We start from the raw sequence: 21,803 nt of genomic DNA on the forward strand, positions 1-21,803 counted from the left end.
GGGACTCTGCATCCACACCTATGAGATGGAGTGGCTGCTGGTGGGGCGACTGCCTGACTTTGCCGCCTGGGCGCCCGGCCCCAGGATCCCTGCTGCTGGGGGCGCGGGCCTGGTCTAGGGTGTCCAGCCACTTGCTGCCGGCGCCACGCCTACGCTGCAGAGGCGGCTCGGGCGCCGGCGGGGACTGGCGGGCCTGGCACCTGATGTCCTCAGGGTCAAGTGCATTACCCGCCACCTGAGGGCTCTGCTCTGCCTTGGCCTCCTCCGAGAGCTTAGGGTTCACTGGGCAGCAATTTAGGAATGCCTAAATGGAAGGAAATATTCTTTATCTTTGAGAAATAAGTAGTGTATATATATTCTTTAATATATATATAATGATAGATAATATAATTTATAATAAATATATAATATATATTATAAAGAAGATCTCTCTCTCTCTATATATATATATATATGATACCTAAATGGAAGGAAATATTCTTTCTCTGTCTTTGAGAAGTAAGTGGTGTATTCATAAAGCAGATTAAATGTTACTTTTGTTCCTGACCCCTGGGGGAGGGGAAGAAGTTAAGAATAGGTGTCACATTTACCACCTGAGGTGTTATCTCAAGTAAATCCTGAGGTTTGGGCCACCCAGGCTCTGGGAAACACACTAAAGACCATTCAAATCCAACTTCAGCCTCATGCTCCTCACCCCCGGAAAACACAATACACTTTAAGGCAGGGAGCATGAGAGGAAATTCAACCCCTTATTGCCAAATTCTTGCCATATGACTTATTAAGACCATGAGAATCTCCTTACAATGCTCGCATGTTACCAGATCAAAAGCCTACAGATTTGTCAGAAACCTTAGAGCATTAATAAATGCAGTTCTTGTCTCCGTACACCCCATTGTCCCCAATTCTTACCCAAGTCTCGGGGAGTGCAAGCTGGTTTACATTCTTTTTTTTTTTTTTTTTTTTTTTTTTGAGACGGAGTTTCGCTCTTGTTACCCAGGCTGGAGTGCAATGGCGCGATCTCGGCTCACTGCCACCTCCGTCTCCTGGGTTCAGGCAATTCTCCTGCCTCAGCCTCCTAAGTAGCTGGGATTACAGGCATGCGCCACCATGCCCAGCTAATGTTTTTTTTGTATTTTTAGTAGAGACGGGGTTTCACCATGTTGACCAGGATGGTCTCGATCTCTCGACCTCGTGATCCACCCGCCTCGGCCTCCCAAAGTGCTGGGATTACAGGCTTGAGCCACCGCGCCGGCCTGGTTTACATTCTTAAATGTGAAAGACACATTTTTCTGCATCTCAATGCATCCAGATTCACCATATGTTTGCCTTTGAATGGACTGATCCAGATACTCATTTAGCCTCCAAACTAACCTGGACAGTCCTCTCTGAAGAGTTCTTAATTAGCCCCAATTATTTGAAAATGTTCTAACTAAGGACTTAAATTCACAATTGCAAAGGGGCACAATTATTCAGTATGCAAATGACTTGCTCATTGCTAGCCTGACTAAAAATGACTCAGATAATAATACTGATAAATTGATATATTTCCTGGGAAATGGCAGCTATAGGGTGTCACCATACAAGACTCAGATTATGACTCAAAGACTCAAATATTTGGAATCTATCTTAACCTCTGGAACTGATCAACATCCCTTGAAGGAAAAAAAGTTTTTTTAGTCATCCAAGAGTCCTAGTCCAACAAATGGCTGTGGGCCTTTTTAGGTGACAGTTGGGTACTGCAGCTTATGTGTGCCCAGATTTGGATATGTAGCCAAGCCTTTATGTAGAACACTAAAAGGAAAATATTAGAGCTTCTTCAATGTAATTTGAACTGCAAGGTAACCTTCAGTACTTTCAAAGAGAAATTAGTCTCTGCTGCAGCCTTGGGTGTCCACAAATTGGATAAACCATTTTTTCTTTATGTGGCCAAAAAGCAAGGCATAGGCCTTGAGTAATCTTGTCCCAAAACTGGGAAACACACCAAGGCCAGTAGCCGACTTTTCTGAGCAGATAGACCAGGTGGGCTCAGGGTGTCTTAGATTTCTTAGCGCAGTTGCTGCTACAACTTTTCTAGTAGGCAAGGTTAATAAACATTAGGAAAGCGCCTAAAGGTTTTTTGACCCCACGTTAATAAAAGGTGGTCCTAGAAGCTAAAGGGCACCAGTGGATTATAGGAGAACATTTATTAAAGTATCAGTCCTTATCGCTAGACACTCTAGAGATAACCCTTGAAGTCTGACAAACTATAAACCCAACTCCTTATCTGCCAGAGCACACAGGTGCTCCCAGCCTTCCCAGCATACAGGTTGTTATTCATCTGTTCTCATGCTGCTAGTAAAGACATATCTGAGGCTGGGTAATTTATAAATAAAAGAGGTTTAATTGACTCACAGTTCCACATGGCTGGTGGGGCCTCACAATCATGGCAGAAGGCAAATGAGGAGCAAAAGTTACATCTCTTACATGGCAGCAGGGAAAGGAGCTTGTGTAGGAAAACTCTCCTTTATAAAGGGGAGTGATCCCAGCATTTTGGGAGGCCAAGGTGGCAGGTGGATCACCTGAAGTCGGGAGTTCGAGACCAGCCTGGCCAACACGGTGAAATCACGTCTCTACTAAAAATACAAAAATTAGCCATGCATGGTGGTGGGTACCTGTAATCCCAGCTACTCAAGAGCCTGAGACAGGAAAATCCATTGAACCCAAGAGACAGATGCTGCAGTGAGCCGACATTATGCCACTGTACTCCAGCCTGGGCAACAGAGCAAGACTGTGTCTCAAAAAATAAAATGAAATTAAAATAAAATCATCAGATCTCATGAGGCTTATTCACTGTCACAAGAACAGTGTGGGAAAGACCCGCCCCACTCCCCGATTCAATTACCTCCAGCTGGGTCCTTTCCAAGACACAGGGGAATTATGAGAGCTATAACTGATGCGATTTGACTGGAGACAGAGCCAAACCATGTCACAGGTTATGAAACAAATTTATTCTAGTGGGCCAGAATGAGCTCCTTGACCATCCCAAGGAAGAGTGGTTAACAGATGCAAGTTGTTTCATGCATCAGGATAACAGGAGGGCTAGATATGCTCTGATTAGTCAGCACAAGTTAATCAAGTCACATGTCTTGCTGGCCTCTACCACAGCTCCAAAAGCTAAGTTAATTGAACTTACCAGAGCCCTGCAGTTGGGGAAGGATTTAAAAGTTAACATTTACACTGATTCTAAGTATGACTTTTCAGTGTTTCATACTTATGCTGCAATTTGGAATGGGTAGGGACTCCTGACCACAAAGGGCCTTTCCATACAACATCGCTCAGGTTTTGAGCTTGTTAGAATGCTGCCTGGGTACCAAAGAAAAGTGACTATAATTCACTGCAGAGGACATCAAAAGAGAGATTGACCATGTAAAAGAAAACGCCCTTGCAAATACAGTAGTCAAGGTCACTGCACCGAAGCTGATGGGCATGCCGGTCAGCATGCCTAGAGCTGGGCCAGAAGGCTCTGAAGAATGGGCCAGGGATTGCAGTTTAGTCCAGAACCCTCTGGCTGGCTGACTCATGGTAATACATTACCAATTCCAAATACTAATCGTAGGAAAATAGTTAAGCACTTACATGATTGTTTTCACCCTAGAAGGGATTCTTTGTTTCAGTTAATGTCTCATTGGTTTATCTTAAATCTTAAATCTTACCTTAAATCTTTTCAAGACACTAAAACAGGTGAACCTGCCCTGAGCTCTGTGCCTGAAATAACCCAAACAGCCAGCAATTTTCTCCTCCTCTAGTTTAACCTGTCCAACATTGAGAAGCCTCTCCAGGTGAGGACTGAAAACTCTGATTTACTCAGGCACCTTTAAATATCTGCTAATGCTTACTGATACCTTCACTGGTTAGATCAAGACATTCCCCATGCTATCTGAAATGTGTTTACCAGAAGATGTAATTCCTCAGTTTGGATCATCTAAAAGCGTGCAAAGTGACAATGGTCCATCTTTCACAGCAGACATATCCCAACACCTGTTCTCAGCTTTAGGAATCAAATATCACCTTCACTCTGTGTGGAGACTACAGTCCTCTTGAAAGGTGAAATAACTAATAAAACTCTAAAGACTCTAGCGAAATCAAGAGGCCTGTCTCTAACACCCATAGCTTACTATGGGTTTCAGCTGCTCCAAAGGAAACTTATAATTAGGTCCTGTTGAGTTAGTGTACAGAAAGCCTTTTCTAACCACAGCTCTCCTAAGAGATGAAAGGACTCATCAATTACAAAAGTATGTCATTAATATAGGACACGTGCAAGCGAACTCTGACTATGGAAACATAAGACTTCCCCTCCCACATAGGAGGAAAATTCAGTTTCAGCTCAGCTAGGGATTTAGTCTCACTAAAGACATGGGAGGAAGTTCTTCAGCTGCCCAGCTCTCCCCAGCGTGGAAAGGACCACAGCAAGGCCACCTGAGCTCTCCAATAGCCATTAACCTCCAAGGGAGTCACAGGTGGGCACACCTGTGTAAAAGTACAGCTGTTTCTTATTCTGGGAGCCCAATCCAAGGCTGGGGGAGGTGGGCACGGGGCTATTTAAGCATCGGCAGATGGTGGGCTGAGTCATTTGTGATTGGTCTTCGTCTCGCGTTTCTGTTGCTGCCCTGATCCTGCCTTGGCTATGAGGGAGATCGTGCTCACCCAAACTGGACAGTGCGGGAACCAGATCGGTGCAAAGGTTGGCGGCTGGGGCTCTGAGGGCCCAGCTCGTGCCTGCAGGGTGGCTGGTGATGTTGGCAGTGGAGGGTGTGGTACCTCTGCATGGCCAGCCCTGGGCTCCCTGCCTCGGACGCAGTAGAGCTGGGTGGCTGTCGAGGCTGCCAGGGTGAACACCAAGGGACCCAGTGGCCTGAGGGTGGGGATGGAAGTGGGAGAAGGACTGGGGCAACTCCAGCTCCTTGAGCTCCATGACTCAGCCCTGGCTTGTCTGGCCTCTTGCATCTCTTGCAGTTCTGGGAGGTGATCTCTGATGAACATGGCATCGACCCTGCTGGCACCTACCATGGGGACAGTGACCTGCAGCAGGAACGCATCAACGTGTACTACAACGAGGCCAGCGGTGAGAGCCCAGTCTTTCCCCGACCGCCCTCCTGGGAATGCCAGCCCTCTCCTCACCGATGCCCTCCTGTTTCCTTTAGGTGGCAGGTATGTGGCCCGCGCTGTGCTCGTGGATCTGGAGCCGGGCACCATGGACTCTGTGCGCTCAGGGCCCTTCGGGCAGATCTTCAGGCCAGACAACTTCATCTTTGGTGAGATGTGGATGAGGACTGGGGTGCGGCTCCTTAGCCAGGGCGGCTCAAAGTCAGCGAGTGCCCCAAGGTCATTTCTGTGGGAACTGGAATCGGGGCCCTTTAACACCCTCCCATCCTCTGAATTACTCAATCTCTCTCTCCTAAATGGGCTATGGGGGAGGAAGGCCCAGCTGTCTCCTCAAGGTGAGGAGCTGCTGATGTGATCTCCCTGCAGGGAGCTGAGCTGGGGCGGTGACTACGGCCTTCGCTGGGAACGGGCAGGAGCCACCTGCAGCGAGTCTCTTGTTTGGCTCCTGATCTAGGTGCTAACAGGCAGCTGTCTCAGGTTTGGCTCCTGATCTGGGTTCTAACAGGCAAGGCTGCTGTCCTGTAACTTTAGGGGAGAGGGTTTAACTTGCTCCACCTGCAGGGTGAATGGTGCTTTTTGCATTGTGGTGGTGACCACCGATGACCATATACCTGGCCATCGAGTGACTGACTGTACTACCTTACAGGTCAGTGTGGGGCCGGGAACAACTGGGCCAAGGGCTACTACACAGAAGGCGCAGAGCTGATGGAGTCGGTGATGGATGTTGTGAGAAAAGAAGCTGAGAGCTGTGATTGCCTGCAGGGTTTCCAGCTGACCCACTCCCTGGGTGGGGGGACTGGGTCTGGGATGGGTACCCTTCTCATGGGCAAAATTCGGGAGGAGTACCCAGACAGGATCATAAACACATTTAGCGTCCTGCCCTCGCCCAAGGTGTCAGACACCGTGGTGGAGCCCTACAATGCCACCCTCTCCGTCCACCAGCTCATAGAAAATGCAGACGAGACGTTCTGCATTGATAACGAAGCGCTCTATAACATCTGTTCCAGGACCTTAAAACTGACCACACCCACCTATGGTGACCTGAATCATCTGGTGTCTGCTACCATGAGTGGGGTCACCACGTGCCTGCGCTTCCCGGGCCAGCTGAATGCTGACCTGCGGAAGCTGGCGGTGAACATGGTTCCATTTCCCCGGCTGCACTTCTTCATGCCCGGCTTTGCCCCACTGACCAGCCGGGGCAGCCAGCAGTACCGGGCCCTGACCGTGGCTGAGCTCACTCAGCAGCTCTTTGATGCTAAGAATATGATGGCCGCCTGTGACCCCCGTCATGGCCGCTACCTAACTGTGGCTGCCATTTTTAGAGGTCGCATGTCCATGAGGGAGGTGGATGAGCAAATGTTCAACATTCAAAATAAGAACAGCAGCTACTTTGCTGAATGGCTCCCTCACAATGTGAAAACAGCCGTCTGTGACATCCCACCCCGGGGGCTAAAAATGTCGGCCACCTTCATTGGTAACAACACAGCGATCCAAGAGCTCTTCAAACGCATCTCTGAGCAGTTTACAGCTATGTTCAGGCGCAAGGCCTTCCTGCACTGGTACACGGGCGAGGGCATGGATGAGATGGAGTTCACCGAGGCTGAGAGCAACCTGAATGACCTGGTGTCAGAATACCAGCAATACCAAGATGCCACAGCTGAGGAGGAGGAGTTTGAGGAGTGTGCGGAGGAGGAGGAGGAGGTAGCCTAGAAGCTTCCTTTTCTAGGTAAAGGGGGAAGCAGTGTGGATTTTTTTAGTGTGTTTTGATAGCAGTTGTCACTACACACTTGAGTCTTTACATCTCCTCCTGTGTTTTAAAGCATTTTCATAGCAAGTAGCTTGACCTAATAAAATGTCTTCATAGCATCTGGTTTCACCTCCAACTTCTTTCTATAGGCCCTCTGGGTACTGCTTCCAGATGGGCATACTAGTGGTCCTGCAAGGCTGCAGCTGTCTTGGGCTTCTCACATCCCAGGAACCAGCAGTCCAGTGGCTCCTGGAGGGGGTCAGCATGGGCTGTGGACATGGCAGGCAGGCTTCACGCAAACTTGGGGCCGGCCTGGACCTTGGACAGCTACTTAGTGGGAAACCCGTTTCTGAAGGCAACCTTGGTTTATCCTATTTACTGAACTTCCAGGGGACCAGCTGGGCCTCTGTTTCTGGAATTTTGTAAGTGGTTAGTGACCCTGGTGGATGATGTTCCCCACATATCATCTCAGGGTAGGAATGTGGTCAGACAGTTGGCCCTGAACCAGCAATGAAGGGTGGGCAAGTAGGGCTCCAGCCACCCACTCACCATAGGGCCTGGGTGTGTCTGTGGCCTCATTCTCTTAAGGAGGTGGGCCGGGGTATCTAGCAGGGGCTAGTGGGTGGGAATCGAGCCCATCATCTACTCACATGCAGTGAACCCCATATGGAAGGGGATTAGGTCCTGAAGGCTGTAGGGTGCAGTTGCTGGCCTGCATACTTGGGGTAGTCTCTCTCCAAAGGCACAGACGGGGTTTCTGAACGGGGCCTGGGAAGACAGGCAGGTGCTCACAAGTGCCGTTTTCCCCCCTGACAACCAGTGAGGAAACAAATGCCTGCACGGAGGTCTGACCTGCCCCAGTCTGCAGGGCTGATGTTCCCTGGAAAGGTGGCTAATGGGCGTTCTCCTGTCTGTCCCCCACTCCAAAACTTCAGGGCAATAGTAATCCAAGATTGTCAGGATGAGACTGGTGAGGGTGGCACCTTTGGGGATGGGTTCTTTAGCCCGGCAGAGTCTCTTCCCCAGGCTTCTCAGGAGCCTGGACTTCAAGACCTGCTTCGAGGAAGCTGTCAAATAAGATGTGTGCATGAGCTGGGTGCTGGCAGCATGCCAGGACAGTGCTCTTCTACGTGGCTCTTGTAGAACTTGTCCATGGCCTGTGTGATGACATCTTGGTAGTTCTCCACCCACTCATATCAGACAGGACAAAGCCAGTATAGCCATGGGGTGGGTAGAAGTACAGGATTCACTCCAGGTCCCCCGGGCACACCCACCTGCCTGTCAGGGAAAACAGGCGAGGCTCCTCTTTTTATTGTCTGAATGTTGGCAATGGGCTACTGGGGGCAAATGAGGCCAGGCAAAGAGGATCGTACCTCATCTTGAAAGAAGTGGCTCCTGGTGTCAGGGAAAACAGGTGAGGCTCCTCTGTTTATCGTCTGAATGTTGACAATGGGCTACTGGGGGCAAATGAGAGCAGGCAAAGAGGATCGTACCTCATCTTGAAAGAAGTGGCTCCTGGAAGTAGCAGCGAGGTGGGAGAGGTCCCCCATGCTCCCCCAACCTGTTTTTGGAGCAGGAAAAGGGGCCTCTCTGACAGCCCTCCTCAGTGGCTTTCACTGTTTGAGGGGTATCCTTGCCCAGCCCAGGCACACACCCATTTGAGATGACCTTGCATGGATCCAGCTGGGAAGGTTCAGCTGCAGCAACCACCTAGTGTCTGCACTTGAGCATGGGGTCAGATGCGCCTTCCTCCTGTAGCAGTAGTGGTACAGCCGGAGTGGCAGGGGGGCAAGTCACTACTGCAATTCTCACCTGAGTCTAGGGGTTGGGATTGGTACCCACGTATTTCCCAATTACCTGGTTCCATCTGAGGATTTTATGGATAGGAGTGGTGCTCTTTCAGGCATCGTATCCATATTCTAGCTACAGGTTTGGGTTTCCAAAGTTTCTGGAGTCCCCCTTCCAGCCTGGCAAGCATGGCGAATAACAGGGGAAGGAAGTTAAGCCTGAAGGCAGCAGTACCTGTCTGGGTATGTTCTCTACCCCTGGTGGCCCCTGGTTGTTGTTTACTTCCTTGGGTGAGAGTCAGCTTAGGATTTCAATATTTTTGTAGGACTTCAGAACTGTACAGACAGAGGCCAAGGGTAGCAGCATCTGGAACTGGCAGCTAACCAGTGTAGTGGGGGTCATACGACCCAGCTTGGTTTCAGCAGGGAATTCAGGGAGGCTTGGATTTGCTGAAGCCCTAGATGAGCTTGGGCTTGGATATGGGAATGACGTGGGGCAGGGGCCCTTCTGTACGCTGGAGTCTTTGCGTAGTTGTACCCTGGTACATCCACAGGTGTTCCCCACCTGGAGTGCAGCTGTGGATAGAAGCTGGCATCGTTGTGGAGGGAAGAGGAGGAGGAGGCAGGATGAGTCTCCAGGGCAGCCCCAGCAGCCAGGAAGGGACTCTGCAAGTGAGATGCAGATCCGGCCTGTGGGCCACTTAGCAGCTGCTTGGGCGGCTGCAGATCACCTGACCTCTGCTCACCAGGAAATGGGAGTTGCAGCAGCACTTACCTTCTGGGACTCCTGCAACTTGAAGGGAGAGCATACATCATGTGCTGAGAACGCACCTGACTCAGGCAAGCTTCTCCAACAGCACCGCATCAGATTAGCATCCAACCTGTATAGGACAGCACCAGAACTCCCTATTCCTCATTGCAACTGTAATAAAAGGGAGTCTCTGTCCTAGGGGAGCAAGCACAGGCATATTTGTGCAGTGGGCACATGACCCAGGTGGGGGAAAGGTCCTTGGATATATGCTGGTTTCACCAGGAATCTGTGGTGTGGGTTTGGCCTCGACTCCTGTACCCCTGGAGGCCAGTAGCCCCCTGCATGGGACCAGGACTGGCAGGTGGGCAGGTGGGTCGAACTTTGAGGGAAGCCATTGTTTGGCCTCATGGGAAGGTGGTTGTTGATGGTTCGGTTTTGCAGGGCCTGTGTGATCGCCCAAGGAGTGCAAATTGCCTTAAAAAAAAAAAAAGCCAAAACTGACACAAGCTCACCAGTTGACAAGGTGAGGAATGCTGGTAATTGTCCTCACCTGCCTTTTCCCCAGAAGTAAGTGGTGTTCAGAGGTGGATTTGGTTCCTTCCCAGCCTTTCGCCTTTGCATGTAGCTGTGTGCCTATGCTTAGGTGTGTACTCACACATGTTTCCTGGCGGGGTTACTTTTTTGTTTTGGGGGGAATAACTGGTGACGCAGCCTGGCATTTGCTAACCTTGTCTTTTAGTGTGGAGTCCTCTATAGAGTGGGCATCGGGTGCTTACTAGCTGGCCTTAGCTGTTTGGCTGCCCCAGCTTCTGCCCTTCACAGACATGCTGGCCACCCAGTGTGACATGCAGTGGGCTTGTTCGCAGCTAGTATGATGAGACTAGTGAATAAGCTTGCAATTCCTTGGCAAGGAAATGAATGGTAGGTTAAAAGGAGCTTCAAATAAAAATTAATGGCAGAATAGCAAGATAAGAAGTTGGATATATTCTTTAAAGAAGTTCCTTTGTTATGGATGCATAGTATTCCATGGTGTATATGTGCCACATTTTCTTTAGCCAGTTTCTTTTACAGACTTTGCCAGAGAGTGTGGAGATCAATACTCCCAGAGGCAAGACCAGGTTAGCAGTGAAAGGGTGGGGGAGTTCCAGTATTTAAAAAGTCCTTCTCTTACATCAGTAACACTTAAGTCCATTCTTAGCTCTACTTTTGCTTTGTCAATGGGGCCTTGGTTTCATGACCATAGGTAAATGTCCCCTCCAAGCATTTCTTTTTCTTTGTCTTCCAGCTGTTAGTGACAGACCTTGCTTTAATAAGAAGCAAGGGGTAGGGCAGGAATTTCTCATCACACTGTGGGTGCATGTCTTGTGTGCATGTGTGCAGAAGTATGTGCTTGATTTGCTCCTGAAATGTTTGAAGTGAGCCTATGATCAAAAGCCAGACATTACAGTGTTAAGCGAGTGGCCTGTGATTCTGAGTTATCTTTGCCAGCATTCCTTTCTCAAGGTACTGAAAGAAGACATGTTTCCTTGCTTTCTAAGAAACCTCGGTTAGGCATGAAGGGGAGAACCAACTGATTATAGAGAACTGTTAGTTTTCAAAAGGCCTCATTGCCAGTGGAAAGGGGAGAAAGAAAAAAATGATGCTGCAGAAAGCAAATGCTCTGATGATTCATGCATTACTTGCCATTTTTTTGCATAAGAACTAAAAACTAAACACTGCTTGCGGCTCTGAATTTCTCAGGGGGAAAGGATAAAAGGTTATTTTCCTCTAAGGACAACACCTAATATTTGCACCACAGGGTGAAGTCATTTTCACAAGTATTATTTTGTTTGCCCATGTTCATCCTCAGGCTGAATTAGACTTTATGTTTCATTTTTGACTGAATCTGTCTCTGCTTGAGCAGTGGTTGGTAGAGATCCTTCACGTCCCTTGTTAGTTGTATTTCTAGGTATTTTATTCTCTGAGTAGCAATTGTGAATGGGAGTTCACATGATTTCACTCTCTTATGGCTACTACGGGTGTATAGGAATGCTTGTGGTTTTTACACATTGATTTTGTGTCCTGAGACTTCGCTGAAGTTGCTTATCAGCTTAAGGAGATTTTGGGCTGAGACAATGAGGTCTTCTAAATGTGCAATTATGTCATCTGCAAGTAGAGAAAACTTGACTTCCTCTTTTCCTAATCGAATGCCCTTTATTTCTTTTTCTTGCCTGATTGCCCGGGCCAGAACTTCAATACTATGTTGAATAGGAGTGATGAGAGAGGGCTGACAGAAGTTTTCTGAGTGACCCAGAAAGTCCTCAGTATGAGATAGTGTGATGGGGGATGCAGTGAATCCATTGCATCTCTGCTGGAATTGCTTTCTGGAGACTTGGAGATGTCAGGGTTGAAATGTCACACAGGAAGTCATTGGGCTGGTAGATAACTAGAAGAGGGGGAGAGTTAGTCCTGATTTTGTACCTTGGTTCTGCCACTTACCAGTTCTGCTGCTCTTGCTACGGAGATTATGTTAACATACTGGCACCAATAATAATCACTGAAGGTTATGAGTTCTATATAGTAAGTAGCATTTGCCTCATTTTACAGAAGAGGATACAGCGTCAGAAAAGTTAGTTGCTTTCCCTAAGTTCCCTGGACACATTTGTTACCCGGATGCAAACTCAGGCTTTGTGATGCCACGCCCTGTGAGAATTCCATCACATCATCACTGTCTTCCCCAAATGGGTTTGGCCATAATTAGACACAGGAGAGACCCGTTGTTAGGAAACCATAGCCACATCAAGGAGTGGTTTGGACTCTCAGCATGCTGCCCACTGGTAAAGCTCGCATGTGTTCTGTTGAGTGGTTTATATAACTTAAAAAGACCCAGTGATAGTGCTTTGATGTTGACCAATAACAACAAGACTCTTCTGTTCTCTTTTGTCTTGTATTCTCTCTCACATTCTGTGCTCTGATTAGTAGCGGAATCTCTCATTCCTACCAAACGATTCAATTCAGGTAAACAAGTATATTTGTTTGTAGCATTACCACTACTCCAATTCTTGGTAAGAAAGGGAGAACTGAGCCGTCTTCCATAAGACTATTGGAGAGAGTACTGTGACAATGCACTTACAGTGCTTAACACAGTGCCTGGGACAGAACAGCACCTTTTATCAGTCATAACTCTTATTAGTGCCGTTTTAAACTAGCTGTGCTTGCAAGTATGTCACTTGGCCTCAAACCTTCACAACTAGCTGCTGATGTATCTGCAGCAACACCCAGCTCCAGTGCACACAATTTCTAAAGTGTCTGATGTCAGGGTTTTGGATGTAAAGATCGCTCACTTTTTTCTCTTTCTCAGAATTGGTCCCTGCTTTCTTTTCCCATGACTACTTGCATTTTTAAGATAAATTAATTTAAAAATGCAAAGTGGTCTTGCCTCAAAAGTATCATAAGTATAAAATAATAATGGCAGACTCATCTTGGAAACCTTATTATACCCTCTCTAAAGGCAAATATCTGTTTATTCAGGTCCAACCCTTCACTGAGAGGCAATGAGATTTAAGCCCCTTGCCCATGTCTCAGGGCCTGTTCAATCTTAGAAGAGAAGCTCCTCCCTGTGATTCCCAAGGCAGACAGTGGTGAATTAATTCTAATGAACATGGAACAGTCAGCCCATTTGTGTCCCTGGGATGTGACCCAGGGGGTTGATCTCCCATCTCCTGGTTGATCGCTTTCATGCTCAGGCTGAATTAAATCTCAGTTTTCACTTTTTTTTTTTTTTTTTTTTTTGAGACGGAGTTTCGCTCTTGTTACCCAGGCTGGAGTGCAATGGCGCGATCTCGGCTCACCGCAACCTCCGCCTCCCGGGTTCAGGCAATTCTCCTGCCTCAGCCTCCTGAGTAGCTGGGATTACAGGCACGTGCCACCATGCCCAGCTAATTTTTTGTATTTTTAGTAGAGACGGGGTTTCACCATGTTGACCAGGATGGTCTCGATCTCTCGACCTCGTGATCCACCCGCCTCGGCCTCCCAAAGTGCTGGGATTACAAGCTTGAGCCACCGCGCCCGGCCCAGTTTTCACTTTTGATCGAATCTGTCTTTGCTGACAGAAGTTTTTTTGGCAACTCAGAAAGTCCTCAGTGTAAGAGTATATGATGGAGGATGCAGTGAATCCATAACATCTCTGCTATACTTTCTGCAGATTTTGAGGTGTCAGGATTGAAATGTCACATGAAGTCACTGGACAGGTAGATAACTGAAGAAATGGCCCCATGAAGGCATTGTTTATCTCGTTCCAAACATATCTGGCTCCTTTTGAGAGGCAAATAAGGGAGGAAGAGAGATATTCCTGAATTTGTACCCTGGTTGTGCCACTTACCAGCTCTGCTGCTCTTGCTAGGAAGATCATGTTAAAATATTAACACCAATAATATCACTGAATGTTATGGGTCATTTTATCCTCACTACCCAAAATGTGGTTCTTGGGCCAGCAGCATTGTTATTTCCTGGGATGCTTGCAAGAAATGTAGCCTCTCAGGCTATACCCCAAATTACTTAGAAATTCTGATTAAATGAAGAAGAATATGCATCTGATCAAATCTTCTGAGTAATTCATATGCTTTGGGCAGTTTGATAATTGCACTTGCAATTATCTCATTTCTTCCTCAAAGATACTCATTTTGTAAACTCTATCTCCTGGTAATACTAACCACTACCCTGCTTTACGTGGAAGGAAACTGAGGCTCAGAGAGGTCAAATGGCTTGCTCAACATCATACAACCAGAAAGAGGGTATGAAGCTAGGTTCTCACCAAAGCAGATACTCTTAACCACTATGCAGTTGGGAGACTTAAATAAGATGCTAAGTATCCATCATTCAGCAGAGTACCTGGCACACCATACATGGATGATACATGCTGGTAACCTTCTCTGTTACTTCTCTTTCTCTGTTCTGGTTATTTTCAGACTTCCAGATGCTCCCTTGCCATGGCATTGATGTTGGTCCACCCTAGATAAGAGAGGCCCTAACTAAGTTCCTGGCTCCCCCTTGACTAGGGCAGTGATTCTTGACTGTGCCTTGGAGGGAGCGATGTCTGTTTTCTCTCTGGATCCTAGAGGGTATCCTAAAGGGTGTTGCCAGCCCCTCTTCTTCTCTTCATCCCCAGTGAAAAGAACTTGATGATGTTTGCTCCTGACCATGAAGCTGGGAATGAAAGTAATGCCCTGATAGGCTGGCTGGCATCTTGTTCTCTTCCTCTTGACAGGTATCATGGATTTTCCTAGAGCAGACATGGGATGAGTTCAGGATTTTCATCTTTTATTTATTTTGGTCCTGGGAGTTGCATAAATGGACTGGTCTTTGTCGAGGGGACTTGTGGTTTCACACTTTATTTTTATTTGGAAAAATAAAGGGTTCTGATTTATAGAGAGCTTATTTCTAAAAAGGATGAGCATGTTCATAGTTAACGAGTTGTCATGGTTTTGGTTTCTCAGTAATAAGTATGTTAAATCATACAGGACAGGAGAATGGTTGAAGGATTGAAAGACAAACATGAAATCTTTTGATAGGTAAATAAGGATGGAGGAAGGGGAGGAGAGTTAGTTTTGTTAAATAAACAGGAGTATAATTGAGTTCCACATTCCTATCATTTCTAGACCAAATTTTTCAACCAGATGTAGCTCAGATCTTATTAGGTGTTCTGTAGAAGACAGAGCAGATCCAGAGCCTGTGATATTCACACCGCCTTGTCAACCTTATCTCAGGCTTTAGACATGAGTACATGGTGAGGAAATGCTTTGGGACAAGGTGGAAAACTCCTGGGGCAGCTGGGTGAAGATTATAGTGAATCAGATTATTGAAGTAGCTTCTCTCATTTGATTAATATCCTTGACAAGGAGTTTAGGGAACTGATGGTAAGTGTATTTGTGACTACATTTTAGGGAAAGAAGTCTGAAATCAGGAGAAGACAGGAGAATGTGCACACATTCTCTTTGGAGAGCCTATTGTCTGTAACAGAAAATATGTTAGTTATTTATTGTTACATAATGAATCTCCTCAAAAACTAAGTGACTTAAACAGCAACAAATGCTTATTATAACACAGTTTGTGTGTCAGAAATTCAGGAGTGATTTAGCTGCATGGTTCTGGCTTAGGGTCTGTCCTGGAGTTATAGTCCAGATGTTGGCGAGGACTGCAATCTCTGAAAATTTAAATGAAATTTCTAATGGGACCAGAAGAACCATTGCTAACTCACATAACTGGAGATACTGTCTCTTGGCAAGATGCCTCTGCTCCTTGGACATTCAAGAACCCTTTGGAGTGTCCTGAGTGTCCTCACAACCTTGTGTCTGCCTTCCCTCAGAGCACACGTTTCAAAAGAACAAGAAAACGGCTGCAATTTCTTTTGTGTCCTAGCCTCAGAAGTCACATGTTGCCATTACCACAATATCCTATTGGTTATACAAGTCAGCCCTCTTTCATGTGAGACAAAATTATACAAGAATATGAATACTGGCAGGTGGGAATCACGGGGGGCCATCTTTGACGCTGGATCTCACAAGAGATAATATATAATTATTTAGGGACTGGGGCAAGTGGGGCATTCTGGGTTCGTAATACTTTCCTTAATTGTGTGATCTTAGGTCATTTGGAATCTCTTGGTCTCTGCTTCTTAATCTCTAAAAACATTAGAATGATCTCAAATACTCTAATGCTATGTGATTTTGGTCTGATGGAAAGGTGGAAAACTTGCCACCTGATGACCTCTGACGGAAAGGTAGAAAACTTGCCACCTGATGACCTCAGTTTGAAGTCCAACTCTCTCTCACTTGCTGGAAGGTCTAATGTAAGTCACTCCCAGTTCTGAAAAATGGATTTTTGATCTGCCAAGTGGGGATGGTCCTGAGGATTAAAAGAGATAACGGATATGGAAGTGTTTTAAAAATTTAAGTTCTATGCACTTGTAAGATGTTTTATTTCCTCATAAAAAAGCTGAAGTAAAGGAAGCCAGAAGGAAGTATCATTTTATTTTCATTGTATTAAATGAAAATAAAATTGCCTTCTACTCTTCAATGAATTATGAGCCCTGGAAACAGGCTCTTCTATCTGCAAGCTAGACTGTGATCTTTTGAGTTATGCCAGGTGGTTATGAGGGAATGTGTTCTCTTTCTGGGTCCGTGAGGGGGCATAGCTTTAAAGGCAAGAATTTCCCAGTGCCATGCCCTGCTCCCATCTCTCTCCATCCAGGAGATTCAAATGTTTATGTTTGAATTTCACAGGAAGGGGAAGAAACTAAAAGTCAATCACTCCAGAGGAAGTTCTAAGAAACTCCTTTCATTGGCTCAGCGTCTTGGAGAAGGTGGGGGTTTCTCCCAGGATAAAAGTCCATGCTCCCTCACCTGCACTGGATTTCCAACTTTCTGGAATCCCCTCCCACATGGTAGGAGGTCCCTCTGGGATTTCCCCTCTGGAATTCCCTTCCACACTCTTTGTGGAAGCCTTTCTCTTCTTCTCCTTTCCTTCTCTTTTCTATACCTAAATAAAATCACCTTTCTGCAACACCATCTTTGGTCCAGAATTTAACTTTGCAAGCATACAGTGCAGCTGAAGCAGTACCACTGCTTATTCTTTAAGAGGTTGGAGGTCAAGAACCCACAACATCCAAGAAGAAACCTGGTTATAGTTATTATAATAGAAACTAAAAGCCATATTATTTCACATGTATACTTTACAACTTAAAAAGAGCTTTACTGACATGTTATTTAGGCCTCATTTTTTTTGCCAGTATAAAATACCTTGTTTATGAAGGTACTTTTTAAACAAGTAGTTTTTAGAAATGTGAATGTATGATTTTGGAAACTTCATGCTGATTGTTATTTTTAGGATTGCTTATCACCCTCACCCATGAAGTGGGTAAAGTTGGTCAAGTAGATCTCCTCCTTATCTTTCACATGAATAATTTGGATCTCAGAAAAGCTAAGTGGCTTATCAAAGACTCAGAGCCATTCAGGATGAATCTGTAAAGGCACATCTTATGTCTGTGGCTATTTTGTTTTACTTTAAAAACTGCTTTAAACCACTGAGATGAAAATGACAACCAAACTAATCAAAATCATTATTAAATTCTATAAACCCATCTTACGTTCTTTCCTGATGCCAAGTACTAGAGTCATAAAGATGAATGAAATGTGGTTTCTCACCTTGTGTAGCTCACTCACTGGTGGAGATGCTGGATAAGGCTAGACATGCAGGTAAATAATTTCAAGATAGTATGATACATCTCACTGTAGAAGTTTATTAAAAAGTATGTGCCCTGGGGGAAAAACCAAAGACCAAAACATGATCTTCCGATTGAGGTTGTAAGAAAGGGAGCGGGGAGCCTTAAGCTGTATGGTAGAGGCAGGAAGGGAGTTGTTGAATAGATTATGATGGGCATCACACAGTGTGCAGAACTAGGGCTAGGGTTAGGGTTAAGGTTTAGGGTTAGGGTTAAAGGTTAGGGGTTAGGGGTTAGGGGATAGGGTAGGGTTAGATAGATTTTATTCATAAAACTGCAGGGAAAGAGAGACTCCAGTGTAGAGCTGGGCTCAATTCCAAATACAACCAGAACAAGTGGACATTTTTAGCCAAAAAACAAAATAGAGGCTTGGGGAACATGGATGGATGGAAAATTGACAAGAGGAGACATCAAGTCTGGGAGGATTCTGGCTGAACTGACCTGATGTTATCCTTACCAGAGGCAGGCAGGTAGGCAGTTAGGCATCACCTGGGGAATGGTGGAGGTGAGGAGTTTAATCAGATGCCAGGTATCAGGGGTAAGGAATTCTCTCCTAAACCTTCTTAACAGTACTCCTATTAAAACTCCATTATGCAGGGAAGTACATGACAGACCTTGTTGGGTAGAAGGTCCAAGAGAGCATGGTTAAAGTTTGGTCAAGCAAAGAATCTTGACTGGTGTCTTGGCTTGGCTTCTTGGAGATTTCTGGATCTCTGTTTCAATGTCTTTTGTAATTTTTAGAAAACTTTGAGCCATCATATCTTCAAGTATTCATTCTGACCTATTTGTTTCCTACTTCTGGGCCTCAATCACATGTGCATTAGTGTGCTTGATAGCACTCAGGCTCCTGGATACTGTTTTTTTGTTTATGTGTTTGTGTTTCATTGTGGGTCATTTTACTGGCCTATCAAATTTCATGGTTTCCTTCCTCAGTCATAGAGTTGACTAATAATCCCACTGAAGAACATCTTCACATTTTGCTATGTTTTCTCCTATCTATGATTTCCTTTTTATCTTTTTCACACAACTTCTTTCTCTCTACTGAAATTCCCCCTGTATTCAGGCATGTTGCCAGCTTTTCCACTTGAGGATATGTTAGTGATACATCCATTTATTTAATTATTAGTTTATTTACTTATTTTTATTTTTTATTTTTAAGACGGGGGTTTCACCATGATGGCCAGGCTGGTCTTGAACTCCTGACCTCAGGTGATCCATCCACCTTGGCCTCCCAAAGTGCTAAGATTACAGGTGTGAGCCACAGCACCCAGCCTACTTTTTTTTTTTTTTTTTTTTAACTATTTACTTGTAAATCTTTATTTATCTGTATCTTTATCATAAAAAATCTGTCTCCCTTTTTTGGTGTTTGACTGTTGACAGCTTCTGAGCTCCAGCCCTCCCTCTTTCCCTCTGCCTAGCATTGGGCCTGGGGATAAGAAAGCCCAGGTTTTCCCTCCTCTGGTGCTTGCAGGAGATTCAAGCCATGTAAGCCCTTCCTGTGCACAGGCATCTTCCCCGGGGGCCATCCCCTGCCACCGTGAATCCTCAGGACTGTTCCGGCTCTCTCAAGCCAGTTTTGGGCCTGCATGGGAGATCTGTCCTGATCTCCCCAGAATGCCTCATTATGTGGGTAAAATCAACCTTTTAACACTCTCCTGTGGCATGTGTTGGCCTCATTAGTTTCCACATGTGAACCAAACTTAGAGACTGGCCAGGACAAACTGACAGCAAGGTTCAATATTTGAGTCATCTCTGAGTCTGGTCCTGCTGATGACTGTGTCTGCTGACAGTGGTGTGTGTGTCGGTGTGTGTGTGTGTGTGTCGGTGTGTGTGTGTCGGTGTGTGTGTGTCGGTGTGTGTGTGTGTGTCGGTGTGTGTGTGTGTGTCGGTGTGTGTGTGTGTGTGTCGGTGTGTGTGTGTCGGTGTGTGTGTGTGTGTCGGTGTGTGTGTGTGTGTCGGTGTGTGTGTCGGTGTGTGTGTCGGTGTGTGTGTGTCGGTGTGTGTGTGTGTCAGTGTGTGTCTGTGTCGGTGTGTGTGTCGGTGTGTGTGTGTCTGTGTGTGTCGGTGTGTGTGTGTGTGTGTGTCGGTGTGTGTGTGTGTGTCGGTGTGTGTGTGTCGGTGTGTGTGTGTGTCGGTGTGTGTGTGTCGGTGTGTGTGTGTCAGTGTGTGTGTGTGTCGGTGTGTGTGTCGGTGTGTGTGTGTGTCTGTGTGTGTCGGTGTGTGTGTGTGTCGGTGTGTGTGTGTCGGTGTGTGTGTGTGTCTGTGTGTGTCGGTGTGTGTGTGTGTGTGTGTCGGTGTGTGTGTGTGTGTCGGTGTGTGTGTGTGTCGGTGTGTGTGTCGGTGTGTGTGTGTCTGTGTGTGTCGGTGTGTGTGTCGGTGTGTGTGTGTCGGTGTGTGTGTGTGTGTCGGTGTGTGTGTGTGTCGGTGTGTGTGTGTGTCGGTGTGTGTGTGTGTGTCGGTGTGTGTGTGTGTGTCAGTGTGTGTCTGTGTGTGTGCGCGCGCGTCAGCCTCATCCTCTCTGAACGCCACACACCCTGCCCAGAGCAGCAGCGCTGGGGCTCCCGTGCCGGTGCCCGGCCTTCGGCCCCCTCCTCTCAGGCCGCGGCGTGGTGCTGAGCCGTCCCGCTCAGAGGCGAGCCGGGCCTGAGCCGCGTCGTCCATGGCGCCCTTCCGGGCAGCACCGGCTCCGGCGCCTCCGGCGTGACCTCAGGTGACCTCGCGCGGCGCCGTCTTCCCCTTCCCGGTGCGCCCGCGCCCCCCGGCGGCCCCGGGGCTCCTTCTCCTCGGCCGCCTGTGCCCGGCGGTCTCCGGGGGCTGCGCGCCGAGGGCGGGCGGACTCGGTTCCCCGCGCAGCCCCGTCGGAGAGGCCGCGTGGCGGGACCGCGGTCCAGGCGTTCTCGGCGACCGGCGCCGCCTCCCACCGCAGCCGCCCGAGTGCGCGGCGGGTCCCGCGGGGCCGGGGGGGACCCTCGGGGTCGGGGTGCGGCCGTTTCCCGCGTCTCCGCCCGCCGGGCCCCGGGGCAGGGGACGCGCTCCCGGCGCACTGGGCGGCGGCCTCCCCGCCGGGCCGCGCGGGGTCGGGCTGTGCGGAGCGCGGGGTCCGAGTCCTCCCGGCCTGCGGCGCCCCGTCCGCGCGCGGCACACGCGGGGTCCGAGCGCTCCCCGCCCGCGGCGCCGCCTCCCCCGCGCCCGCCCCGCCCCAGCCCGGGCTCCCGCCGGGCCCGGCCGTTCCGCGCCGTCCAGGCTGCTCGGCCGCGCGGACTCGGCCCCTCGGCGGCTTCGGAGCTTCACCTGGCGGCCGCGCGGGCCGTGTCGCCGCCGGGCTGGAGGGACGCCGCGGGGCTCCGCCGTCCCCGGCCGGCCTCGGGTGTCCGCGCCCGCCCCGCGGAGGCCGTTTCCGGGACGGGGAGGCTGACGGTCGCCGTCCCGAGTGCGGAGGCTCCGCGGACCGGCGGGGGGACTCGGCCTTGTCCCGGGCCCTTCTCACCCTGAGCTGTCCCGTGTGCGACATAGAAGCGCCATCTTTCCCCTTTTCGTGACTTGGACGCTTTGGAGGATCAAGTGAGTCTAAGGTATGAAAAGTTCCCTGTTAAACTCTCAAGTTGAGCTGTGAGTTAATCACTCTGCACATGTCAGGGGTTCCTGTGATTTTCTTCCATGTAGGAAGTAAAAGTCTGGAGAGACTGACTTTTACAGGAATCCAGATCTTATCCGTCCCTTCAGAACGCGGGTCGGTGTTTTAAGCACCTTCCTTTACATTTGTTTTTGCATTCATTCCACATACGCACTGAAACCTTTCTTGATAAAACACCAATTTGAGGAGTTCATGGATCCCTGACTGAAGCTACAAGCTTCTTCTCTGAGACCTAAGTGTTTTTTTGAGGAAGGACGTGAATAAATAATTAAATCAGTGACAGGCAGGGGTGCTGTGGCTGCTCAGTGCGAGGCAGTGTCTGGGGGTCTCCCGCTGAAGGTGGACGGATGGTGGAGGTTGCTCTGCAGAGGGAGAAGGAAGGGATGCAGGATGGGACCCTTGGAGGCCCAGGGAGGTCTCTGAGATCCGGGGGAGGAGGGGAGAACACTGGCAGGCTGTCTGCTGTCTTCAATGGGGATCAGCTT

The 21,803-nt window shown here is 48.0% G+C and overlaps 1 protein-coding gene across 5 annotated transcripts; it reads left to right on the plus strand.

Annotated features, from left to right (window-relative positions):
* Positions 1-4,663: 4,663 nt before the first annotated feature.
* On the plus strand, positions 4,664-6,885 carry LOC141580739 (tubulin beta-8 chain-like). 5 transcript variants are annotated; one of them, XM_074383198.1, is made up of 5 exons: positions 4,664-4,720; positions 4,993-5,101; positions 5,181-5,291; positions 5,789-5,912; positions 6,150-6,885. In XM_074383198.1, the coding sequence occupies exons 1-5, from the start codon at positions 4,664-4,666 to the stop codon at positions 6,850-6,852; spliced, it is 1,104 nt and encodes a 367-aa protein (XP_074239299.1). In that variant the 3' UTR covers positions 6,853-6,885. The 5 variants fall into 5 exon arrangements, with proteins under 5 accessions (XP_074239299.1, XP_074239300.1, XP_074239301.1 ...); XM_074383199.1 differs by having other exon boundaries at positions 5,789-5,900; positions 6,243-6,885; XM_074383200.1 differs by having other exon boundaries at positions 5,789-5,880; positions 6,487-6,885.
* Positions 6,886-21,803: the final 14,918 nt, after the last annotated feature.

The sequence above is a fragment of the Saimiri boliviensis genome, chromosome 12 (genome assembly GCF_048565385.1).
Source record: "Saimiri boliviensis isolate mSaiBol1 chromosome 12, mSaiBol1.pri, whole genome shotgun sequence".
Classification (NCBI taxonomy): Eukaryota; Metazoa; Chordata; class Mammalia; order Primates; family Cebidae; genus Saimiri; species Saimiri boliviensis.

What these genes read in the sequence shown, in the direction of transcription:
- LOC141580739 (XM_074383195.1), top strand. Translation starts at nt 4,664, where the DNA reads ATGAGGGAGATCGTGCTCACCCAAACTGGACAGTGCGGGAACCAGATC. An exon ending in GGAACCAGATCGGTGCAAAG is followed by an intron (nt 4,721 to 4,992) that starts GTTGGCGGCTGG and finishes CATCTCTTGCAG; the next exon opens with TTCTGGGAGGTGATCTCTGA. An exon ending in GCCAGACAACTTCATCTTTG is followed by an intron (nt 5,292 to 5,788) that starts GTGAGATGTGGA and finishes ACTACCTTACAG; the next exon opens with GTCAGTGTGGGGCCGGGAAC.